General features: G+C 42.0%; 1 protein-coding gene across 2 annotated transcripts in view; it reads right to left on the bottom strand.

Annotated features, from left to right (window-relative positions):
- Positions 1 to 12,259, bottom strand: part of slc15a4 (solute carrier family 15 member 4) — a 39,250-nt gene that overhangs the window by 10,848 nt on the left and 16,143 nt on the right. For both annotated transcript variants that reach the window (XM_080766844.1, XM_080766843.1), the window contains exon 8: positions 4,589 to 4,747. In XM_080766844.1, coding sequence (XP_080622970.1) covers positions 4,589 to 4,747 — 159 coding nt within the window. The remainder of the gene's footprint in view (positions 1 to 4,588; positions 4,748 to 12,259) is intronic.

Raw genomic sequence — 12,259 nt, forward strand, 5'->3', positions numbered from 1 at the left:
GACCCTCCTTTTCATGGGTTACGGTAGGGACTGACCAATTATCGGCGCCGATATCACCGGTATAATAAATTATGTTAAATAGAGCTCCCTGCACTTGAGTTGATGAATATTCGTAAATGCATATAAAGAACACTGTTTTGTTACTGTCAATTCTGACAATTATGAGGCACGTGCTATTGGTACTAAGCAGGTGCTAAGCAAGTGTTAGGGATGTGGTACAATACTCATAACAGACCTGCCTTAATGTTATGACTCGCTTTTATCTGAAACTGGGCCTTGAGTTCTGCATGAAGACTCCAACGGATCGGACCAACAACTCTACCATCACCTTGACCTCCTCCAAAATAAGGGGTCTTTCATCAAATATGGTTGTTGAGTCAAATTACCTACAAATGGGGCCGTTCGAACATATCATGTGAGGAGAGATGTGGCAGGTCAATATCAATTTAAGGTTTGCAAATGGATCAATAACTGTAGTCCTTCAGTGCAATGTCCCAACATTTTAATGCTTCAATGCATTCAATACCACCCTCAGCTCAGAATGAATTCAGAGAGAGGATCAATGCATGTTTGCTTTTAAGAGCTACTTTCAGCAGCTGTCTTCTTCTTCGTAAAACTTTTTGATTGATGTATGAGTTTTGCACACCACCATCACATACAGTACAAGCTGTTCACCTACAGGTGCATCCACTGTGGAACCTGAACTCAAACCCAGCTCTCCTTTCTCCTCCGGTTATTGTTATGTTTTTATAATGGACCAAGAGTCCCAGTCTGTAATGTCTCGCACACACACGCACACCATTTCCGATGCATCCCGTGTAGGCCTTCTAAAACCCATATTGTATGAACCCATAGAATACCAAAGGAGGCTGAGGAGAGCTCGTTTCAACAGAAAAAGAGGGACTTTGACCATTTGCCTCGACTGACATTAAAGGCCCCTATTAAAACATTGACATTTCATGAAGTATAATCCAGCAATTCATGAGCAGGATATGTGAATGTCAGCTCACTATGAGTGCCTGTACATGTCCTAGGCATCTGATCTTTGTCTAGTCAGTACTTACACTGGACAAAGAAAAGGCCATTTCCTTTCATGCGACCACTGTTATTTGCAAACATCAATGGCCGAAAATTAGATATAACAGGGGAAACTGAAACACGTCCCTTGTTTAAGTACTATATTCTCATGTGAGGAAGAGTGGAGTGAAATTTGACCTTTCATTGATTTAGTCTCTGGGGTTAAAAGATCAACACTCCAATAGTAGTTATGCAGGGCGAGATGGCTTTCCCCACATTATTTGAATAGCCAACATTTACAATTCCCTGCCTTTAAAACACAATCAGTGCCGGGATTCCTTCAAAATAGAAGCTCTGGGGTGCCGGAAAGACAAAAAAAATAAAAGAAAGAAAAAAGGAAAGAATTTCAGAATATTCTCCCCTCGCCTGATATCATTGAGGATGCGCTAGGACGTGTACACACGTCCAATGCACCCCTCGATTGGATTCGACTAGGACGTGTGGACACGTTGGATGAACGAAAACGGTTAACCAGCCATACTGTATACGACAGCCGATCTACTAGCTCATTGTGAGCTTATAGATCAACAATGTCCTATTTAAAATAGGCAGTGGGCACGGCAGGGTTAATGTGAGCAACACACACGTTAACATGAATTAACAAAAAATGTACACTCCTAGAAATGCCACAAAATGGAAAGCAAAACACCCCCATAAATGGTCCTTGCCAATCCCCGGTGCTTTGGCAGAGCACTCCAGCGGATAAGGCACCTGTCTCTAAATAATCACAATGATAAATGAGGCCTTGTTAAGCTTGTGAGCCACTACCATCCTTGACACACACAAAAAAGAAAAGAAAAGAAAAGAAATAAATGAAACTAGTAAAATCCTGCCCAGTCCCTCAAAATATGCCTATGAGAATTTCTATAATGGTGCGAGATGTGCCATGGTCAATTGGCCATATCTAATTTCTGTTTGCTAATATTGTAAACAAAAACTGGCTTATTTGGCACACATTTCCTGACACAAACTGGCTTGGCTCACATTTTATGAGACCTGCTGTGCATAAGATTAGAGTTCACAAAGGATACTTGTGACTGAAGCAGTGCCATATGAAGCAATCTACCCTCACGCAGCAACTACTACCAAGGGACCATTGAGCAGGGCAACGTTCAACTGGAATTCAGCTGTATTAAGCACCTTCCAGGTTTAAATGTTTGTACGGTAAATGCATCATGTGAAACTGGAATGCTTTCACCTAAGGTCCACAGCAAAAGGAAGCGGTAGTGGAGGAGCATGACGAGACAGGTGACCCTAAAAGCTGCTGACAGGTTGAGTGAGCAGTGCCATCCAACCATCCCTAAGCAACACCCAAGGGCCAGCTTTACTAAAATGGAAAGTGGCTATGTAATCAGGCCACCAGCTTGTGATTAATGTTGGTCGTCTGTCCCTGGGTCTGCTCTACTCTGTTCAGTACAAACAGCCAAGATACTGTTTACAACATCTCACAGTGCCGCCCTCAACCATGGAAATATACGAAGACCTGTTGAGCCATGTGGCTGGTGGAATGAGACAGGTCACAACCCAACAAATTATGTCAGGACAGAATGGAAGACTCCACAGCCGCAAGAAAATGCATGATTTCTGACTGCCTTTTAGGCCAAGGCTTTGTGCCATCTGTCAATGGCTACCAGGATGTTTTATTAATTTTTTTCCGCTTAGTCACCCTTTGTCTGGGAAAAACGAAGAAAGAAAATGACTCTCGGGGGCAAAGCCGACGTTAGTTTAACAGTCAAATGATGCTTACTAAACAAACGGCCCCTCGGGTGAGGCAAGGCTGCGGCAAGGGATGGATTTATGAAGTCGTGCAGAGCATCTCTGAGTGCTAACATCATCAAAAAATACCTCCCAACCTGTCGGCACGTTGTATTAATGAGCTATTAGGTGTTTGTGGGTAAACAATTTACAGTGCTGGCTTATTTACCGCTCGCTCACAGGAAAGTGCATCTGGAGCTGGGAGCCGCGGCTCGCCAGGGAACCCATCCATCTGCTGCCAAAGCCACGCTATTCATTCCACCACTTGGACAGATTTACACAAACCTTTTGTCGTTAGTCTGACATGTCTATTTATTACGGGAAAGACTCTTAAAACAAGAGAATTGCACCGGGTGTTGCCCGCGCACACGCACGCACGCACACACACACACACACACACACAACTAATTTACAAACTCCTTAAGTGGATTTTAAATCAGGACGAGGCATGAAAAATCTGGTGTCCTGTCCCTGGGAAAATAAATTTCTGTATTGCAAATCCATACGTCCTGCTTCTATTGAGAATGCATAATGTAGCTGAGATGTCCAGATGTGCAAGGCATCTAACAGCTGGACTTGACAACTGTAACACTCCAGACATTCAGATGGTGTAGGAATTGGGAGGAAAACCTTTTTTTTTTCACTGGAAAACTGGCCTGGCAAAGATCAGTGGCCAGTGAGTTGAAGGCAGTTTCATGAGATTCAGGGTCAAGGTCAAAGGTCAAAGGTCAAATTCAACAGTGGTGGTTACAACCCTAACCCAGTGTATTTCAAACTTCTTATGAAAGGGCAGGTCAAAAGGTCATGACTGCATCCATATCTGTTCAAAATAACACATGATGTTATCATCACTCCTTAACATCACTTGTATTTACCGATGCCGAATAAAGTTATAGTGAATATAATTAAAATATAAGATTTAAAAAAAAACATTATTCACAATGTTTTGTATAGTTGTATACAGCAGTGGTTCCCAAACGTTTTCATATCAAGGACCCCCAAATTGACCCCTATTTGAAAAGATATGCCAGGGACCCCCATAAGAGATTTTTTTTACGGCTCTAGCAGTGATTCTCAACCCGAACCCCAGTTTGACATTAATGGCATTTCTAGCTCTGGGACCTCCAATTTATATTGTAAAATCACAGTATCACTGTTAGTTTAACTCTGAGAGTGTACAAATGAAACCAAATGGACCCGTTACGGTCCATTTAGCTGGGGACGCCCTGGAACTCCCTCAAGGACCCCTGGGGATTCCCAGACTCCATTTTGGAAACCACTGGCATACAGTGTATTGCAATAATACTGTGGGCGTAAACATCCCAGGGCACAGTTCACGCCACACCGTTTGGGAACCACCGGCCACATATAGTCATAGCCTTTTCAATAAAATCTAATTTAGTCATATTTTAGTCACCCGAAATGTTTTAGTGTCAGTCTAGATGTTAGTCGACTAAATCTACAGTCGATTTTGTTGACTAAAATGGATTTTGGCGTCATAATGGCAGATTTTACACTTTGTTGGATGCTTAAAATAGCAAGTACAACCTCACAACGCGTTGCAGTGAGCTTGTGGATTGGCTATTTTTAGCATGCAACCAAACATAAAATTACTTTTCTTTTAGTTCTGTTTTCATTTGTTGACGAAATTGTCAGTATATTTAGTCTTAGTTTTTATTTAGTTTTATCAGTGAAATTAGGTAGTCGACGAACATTCATCATAGTTTTGGTCGATTAAATCAACACTGCTTCTTACCAAAGTCTTTGGTGGAGGACATCCAGCCAATCACTTTGAGGGAGACGATGGCCAGCAAACCGGATCCCACGAACGAACCGATACCAGAGAAGAAGAAGAACAATCCCATGATGGCACTCTGCATGGACTTGGGGGCAGCCGAGTAGGCAAACTCCAGACCTTCAAAAAGACAAAGAGACAAATAGATGTCGACAGTCCTCAGAGATAACAATATGTAGCACATGCATTGTATTCATAGGATACAGTGATTAACACATAATAAATGGCGTAATCATCTGTAGAATATAATTTAGTCATTGGCATGCTGAACATGCTAATAAAGTCTGATCCATGCGTAACTGCCTCAGTTATCCACGTAAAGCACATTTCAGACAGAGGACAGAACATGCGGTTCATGTTTATCTCGGTGTGTGTCGGTGTTCTACCCGCATTTCAAACCGGGATCTCCAATGTGAGAAATCAATTATCATTTACCACTCAATCAAGAGCCAGTCGCCTGTTGGCCAGGGGAAATATTGCACTTGTCAACAAGCGTCTACATTCTTCAAGGGTAAATGGTAAAATGGTAAATGGTGCATTTATATAGCACTTTTTATCCAAAGCACTTTACATAGATTGACAAGATTGTGCATTACATTCACCTATTCAAACACACATTCATAAACCAATGGTGGAGGAAACCATGCAAGGCACCAATTAGGGGTTCAGACCGTCAAGGACACTTCGACACTAACTCTGGGGGAACCTTTCGGTTCCCATCCGGCTGCTCTACCGGTCACTCTACCCCTGAGCCACTGACGCCCAAGGGATGAGTAAAGAGACCACCTCCAAGTTCCAACCACGGCAGCTGTGCTAGTTACATTGCATGAACATCTACCGGTTAAAATGGCGTTTTATTCATTAAAATAAGTTCCAGATCACAGCTTTAAGCTGACTTTGTAAAATGAGAGTGGCTGGGTTGTAGTGGTCAGCAATGTTTCCCCCACTGTGAATGATTCATTATCACAGGTATGGTCCATTACAAAATGATACACATCACTATGGGTATGGGGTGCCACTTGGTATCTTCTGAATCTAAGGTACCAAAAGTAGAGAATTCCTTCATAATACAGGCATTTTAAAATACATGAGGCCAAAGGGACTCCGTCAGCAGTTGTTACACTGTGGTGCTCTGAGAGGCCTTTGTTCAGCATGGGTCAGCTAAAAAAAAACACCTATTAACACCCCGATCGCCCAGAACGAAGTTCACCGTCCTTTCAATTAGTAACACCCAGCACCCAGGACGATTGATCAAAAAGACGGAGGTTATCGATATCAAAACCGATCGCATCGCTCCACAGCCTGGGAGCGCCTGTTGCGCAACACTCGATGTTGCGCAACAGTGGAACGTCATCGAAAATGCCCCCCCCCCCCCCGTTTAGCTGATGAGACCAAAAATCTTAAAACGTTAATAACTCTTGATCTAAATCATAACGTCTAATTCTAAGCAAAGATCATGTATTAGACGGCCCACCGTGGTCCTGTCGCTAGTCGCGGTAGATTTAATCATACCTCCCGAGGCTCCCGTTGTTGTCGATCGCCTCTAGAGTGTGTCTGCGACAGCCACATCCGGGATAACATCCGGTCAGTCGGTAAAAGTGCTCCGCTACTATAAATCGCAGGGCACTATGATTTAATGGATTAAATAACCCTGGGCGTTCGGGGTGTTAAACTTAATATATATTTAAACTAAATTATTTACTGTCGTGAAAGAACGGAAGAAAGGGATTGAATAGGAAGAGAGGAGTGAAGGGAAAGATACACATGGAGATAAAGACCTAATCTTTCTCTTTGTGCTTGCAGATGTCTGCCTGCAAGCTGACACTGATAATTTCATGGCACCTTGAACATGTGATTTTTCAAATGAGGTCCTACTGCTACACATGCCAGAAGAGATTAGGAATCCATGGTTAAATAAGGTTGCCTTCTAAGACATTCCTCAGAGTTGGACATTGCACAAATGTACGTGACAAACTGCATCATTGCAGATACAGACACTGGCACCATGAAAGTAACACTGCTTCCATATGAGATGGGATAGAAATGTGCCAACATATGCCTATTATTTAGAGGAAAACCAATTACTTTTCCTGTAGTTTGCACAAGGAAACATTTATTTATATCCTGGGATAGCCTTTCGATACCATCAAACACAAGTCAATGGCTATGCAATGCATATCGCAGGGGACGACATAGGATGGCGAACTTCCTCAGAATACTGTACAACACTGCACAGCTAAGGGACTAGGAGAGCATAGTAACATTATGTTCAACCTAGTGCTTGTCCGTCAGTGAATGCAACGATACTACGTAGAATTATAATTATGTTCATAGCACAACAACATAAGAAACAGTCTTACCTTTCTCGACCAAGAGGTCGAATTATAAATAAAGGGGGGGAAAAAAGAAAAAAAGAGCTGGACTTAAAATATCTTATTTTTGTTTCTCCTGAGGGCAGTGTTGTCGGGGTGATTTTTCTTTCACTGAAAATAACATTAGCCTTTAACATTTTCAAAAGAGCAATACATAATTAAAAATCCCACAGGGAATCATTATTGCAGTTTTTTGGATATTCGTATAGCCCAAAGCAGACAAACTGCTGGGTGGTGTAGAAGCAAAGAATACATAGAAGATGTGGATGGGAAATGTGTAAGCACCTGAGATTTTAAACTGATTTATTCAAACTGAATAAAACTAGGGGGGAATGTTCCTTTCTATCAGATATATGTCAAAATTCTGTCAGCCAATTTTCCTTTCGGTAAACCCCCAGGAGGACGGTATGGAGAGTGAGTGGGAGAGTATTTTAAGGCTCCCAACAGCTTTGTTATGTCTCTATTTGACTTTCATGGGGACCCTAATAGTCAGGGGTGAATGCCGTTGGTTTGTAGGATCCTTAACAATCCAGAGGTGCAAGAACCTGTACAATTCCTAGGTCCGTTAACCACATGAACCCCAGCATCCCTATTCTGAGTATGTTATGAAAGGCGAACATTTGGCAAAAACAGGAAACATTTTATCAAAAGTTGCAGATCTACAAGTTCCCAACATGTTGCAAAGAGACATGTAAACTTGTACATAGGATATTTTCACTATTCTTTGTACAACAAACTATATACAGTAGCCAGGGCTTAATTGGTTAAATGCATTTCTAAAGCGGATAGTGAAATTATGCTTTGATACAATGCAAACATGTGAGTGGATGAAAAATAATTACGTTGAAAAGAAGTTTCTTGCAGGGTGTAATCTTATTTTCTGATACTGAAAGTGGAGAGCTACAGTATATGTGTGATTATAAGTGATTAGAGCAACAGAAACAAAGAAACAATATTAATAGGACAACTTTATCACTGCAGGAAGCATGTGGCCTAATAAACCCAAGCCAAGTCATTGAAACCTGCACGGCCAGTTATGACCATGACTGCAGAGGAAATGGCAAATAAAAATAAATGACCAGGCAGATTTCTATTGATTATTTGATTTCTATTGTGCTCCGTTGCTTAGACAGGAAGATTCAAAATGGTGCCACTGCTGTTATGCTACAATGTTTCAAGAGTCTAAATCACCTCTTTTGTGTAAAGACAGTACCCATATTGATTTATTTTGGCTCATTTCCCTCATCACAACTCAATTTCATAGTATCGCCCTTTCATATTAACAGTGTTTCTTACTGAAGGCCATTATATTCTGGAGAAAGATTCCTTTAATTCCCATTCATTCTTTTTGAATAGTCATTTTCCTTTTTATTCCAAATCATGATAGTTTGAACACTAACTTTGGCTTATATGCAGCATGTGTCAAATACACATTTGCAGTCAGCTCAGCAGCTGGCCTTTTTTCACCCAAGAAATGTCTTTTTATATTATGCCAAAGATATCGTCTGAAAAGAATAAGGAACCTATTTCCCCATGGAAAGCAAACCCCACTAAATTGTGAAATGGAGGCTGTATCGATGAGCATCTCTCAGTGAGATATCTGATGATGATCCTCAGAACAGGAGGAATGGTATAGGCACACCTAGTGCCTATGTATTGATTTAAAAAGGTACATATATGATGTAGGTGGCTCGTCTGGGGTCCACTCTGAAGCAACAGTAAAATAAGCTTAGATAAGCGAAGAAAACTCAACAAATACTGCTACTGAGGCAAAAGGGCTTGAATGAACACTACTGTAGCAGTGCGTAGCTTACAGTGGCCTCCAGTATGGAGGCTAATAGAAATAGGTGTTCTGTTCTATACAATAAAAATCACACCCGTGTGAACTGAGCGGTGCAGGCTGCTCAACACTGCTGGCTGGCTGCAGTTCTAGTTATTGTGCTCAGTGTAAATGGCCCTTTAGGCTGCTCAACAGTGCCACTTTAGATCACCCAGCGGAATTGCAGCTGTCCGTACCCCAAACAGACAGACAGACAGAGAGACAGACATACAGTACGTATATACACACGTGGCATTGGAGCGGTCAGGCACCGTTCAAAAACCACCATGTTATTCTGTAGCTGCAAATAAAAGGTCTGCTAGCTGACTTTAAAGATCTGCCATCTCTGACATACTGTTAAAAGAAAAGAAATCACACCTGTGTGAACCGAGTGGTGCAACTCCCCTCTCTCTCTCCCCCTCTTCCTCCTCCTCCTCCTCTTCCTCTCTATCTCTCTCTCTCTCTCATTAGCAGGCAGCACTGTCTCTCTCTCTCTCTCTCTCTCTGTTTCTGCATGGCACAACAGCGCCCCTACTGGTACTCATACTGGTGCTCGCTCATTAACGTCACATAGGTGAACACATAGGTTAACCACACATACACACGGACATTGCTGTTCCTTGGAGTGGTTGCACCACTCAAACATGTTGTTGGCTATGCAGATTATCTGTGAATGACTGTATGAGAATGGTTCAAAGATCTTTAGATTTTCTCTCCATTCCGTTCCATTCTGACACCCATAAAGAGGACTCCTTTTTAATCTTTTATCCTTTTAAATATGTACAGTATCTATGGAAAGTTAACCAACGGAATTGGGCTTGGGGTGTAGCCGTGGAGAGATTCATACTGGGGAGCAACACGATAGCTCATACAGAATACTGTAAATATGATGTACAGTTTGCCACTGAGCAGTTAACGGGGCTAGTTAAGAGGTTCTTACTTATTTAGCAGTAGGCATTTTAAAGAAATAATTGAATTTAATAATAAAGTCCAGAATAGCATATAGTTCTGGTAATTGCTGAGCAGTTGTAATTCATTACGGTAATCAGCGCTGTCTGACACGAGGCTTCCTGCATACTTGACTTGTTTGCACAGCTAATCACTGTAGCCACTGACATGTGTACAGTAATCTGTGTTAGCAGTTAGCACCAATTATTTGATTAATTAAATGACCAACAAGAGTTAAATCGCGTTCAAATACGAACTAATATAACTATAAATACACGTTTAAAACGGAAGCTTGTGTAATGTCACTTCCAAGTTCCAACCAATGCTTCAATCAATAAATCACTTTCCATTCGCATTAAAGCATTAACAACTCTACTGTTATGTTAAAAACGGATCGCGTTAGAATACGAAGTAACAGCGATTATGTTCTTAACCCATTCTGGACGGGAAAAACCTTTTGGTGTTTTAAGCATTATGTTATACTTTAGCTATTGAAAAATAGCAGATCTACAAGCTCGAGCTTGTAGGTCTGCTACTGTATATTTGAAAAATCTTGAAAATGTGGGCGCAAATCTTTGACTAGATATTCTTTCAGAGCGAACGTTTTGAACTCAAATCTTTGCTTCTGGGTGGCCAATTACATATATATTTTTGGGGGTCCTTGACATGAAATTGTTTTGAGAACGACCGACATCGAAACATGGGGTTTTTCAGAAAACTGTCAGGATTTTGAAGGCCTTTGTAGAATCGGCCTCAGGTCTAAATGGGTTACCAGCAGTACCTGCCTGCCCATGGACATAAACGTAGACGCCCTTTCCGGCTCTGGAGCGTATGTGCTCAAGGGAGGGCAAAACTTTACCGAGATTCTTTGCAAAGCCCCGCGGAAGCATGAGCGTGCGTCACAGAGCGCATGTTCAGGTCTGTCAGTCCCGGAAAAGATGTGCTGTGATTAGCCAGTAATCACTTGAGTGGCAGCGTGACGTAAAGTGCCTTCCACACTTCCGGCGTACTTCCTCTCCCAGGGTAAATTCTTGCGGTCCTCAACACACATCGCTCCAACGAACTGCAGCGGCCAATGAGGCATCTATTTTTTCCATGTGCCTGCCTGCCTGCCACTCAAAACGTAACAGGCATGCCCAAATATGAATTCCAAGCCAGTCTATAGACTGGTGAGCTCTGCCCAGTGCCCAGTGTCTATTTTATTGCACCTGACAAAGACCATGTGTTGTTCGAAATGTTGTAATCTGTCTCTAATAAAGTTAATTGGGTGCTTAGAAGACGGCGTGTAGATATTTTCTTCATAGTAAATTACGGAGACTAACCAAGCATCCCTGTTTTAGGCTACTTCTTTACATTCGCCAGGGCATAATTATCAAGCCAGACCAGAGTCAGAGTCAGACCCCGAACTGGGATTTGATGCTAATATTCCTTGTTGTTTATGCTAGTCAGAAATTGCATAGGATATTAGATTTTTCAGCCAGTAAGAAATCGCCCAGATTTTTCCCAGATCTGTCCCAAACTTCTCACAGTGGTGTTAATTAAGGAACCCTTAATGACCACTGAAGTGCTTAATTTGTAAAATGAATAAATGATTAGGTGCCGGAGATTATGAACCTGAGTAAGACTCACTGCTCTCTCTCACATTTGTCAGGCACAAAGTCACAGAACACGGACAGATACGCACTGTCCAACCGTTTAGATGTGAGGGGGAGCCCTCCACAACCAACATAGTGAGGTAGGAGTCAGACTACCCTGCTTACTACCAACATAGTAAGGTAGGATTCAGACTACCCTGCTTACGGGCACAGCTATTTCTAACAGTGAAAACTAAAGTAGTTAATGTGAAGATTTACAAACCAAACTCTCTTTCATTTCATCCACGGTCCTTTTCCGTTGCGGGAAGAACATTGAGAGGAATATGTGAAAGCGGAAATAACTCATTCGCCTTCCCATTTTTCCCCGTTTACTTCCGTCGCACTGAAACGGAGCGAAACAGATGGGTGCAGAACAGCGTTATGAAACGTAATCAATACAACATTTAAAAGGACATCAAAGGATGATCTCGACGCCGAGGGCCAAAGGACGAGAAGAAGTCAAAAGACATTCTAGGTGGCGAATGAGTTAATAAGAAATAGCCTAAGTAAAAACGTATTGTATTGTATGTGCATTTGAGACGACGGAACACCTTCTAGAGGTCCCAGAGCGCAGGAGGCACGTCCCGCAGCACAAATTAAGCCCAGAGTAGGAAGCCCATTGACTGTATGCTGTCGGTGGGGCGTATCATTGTGTGGCCCCAGGTATTGCAGCTCGCAGTTATATTTGAGAATTGAGATCAAATTGCACTATATACTAAATCAATCATGCTGTTTGGTGTGCCTCTGTCGATTCTACATGTCTACATTTCAGCAGAGACAATGACAAGAGCAGCCCAGTGTAAATAGGGCATTGTTTTAGCAAAAGAATATTGATTAGATGAACCACTTAAATAATGAG

This window comes from Protomyctophum bolini (genome assembly GCF_963924005.1).
Source record: "Protomyctophum bolini genome assembly, chromosome: 6".
Taxonomy (NCBI): domain Eukaryota; kingdom Metazoa; phylum Chordata; class Actinopteri; order Myctophiformes; family Myctophidae; genus Protomyctophum; species Protomyctophum bolini.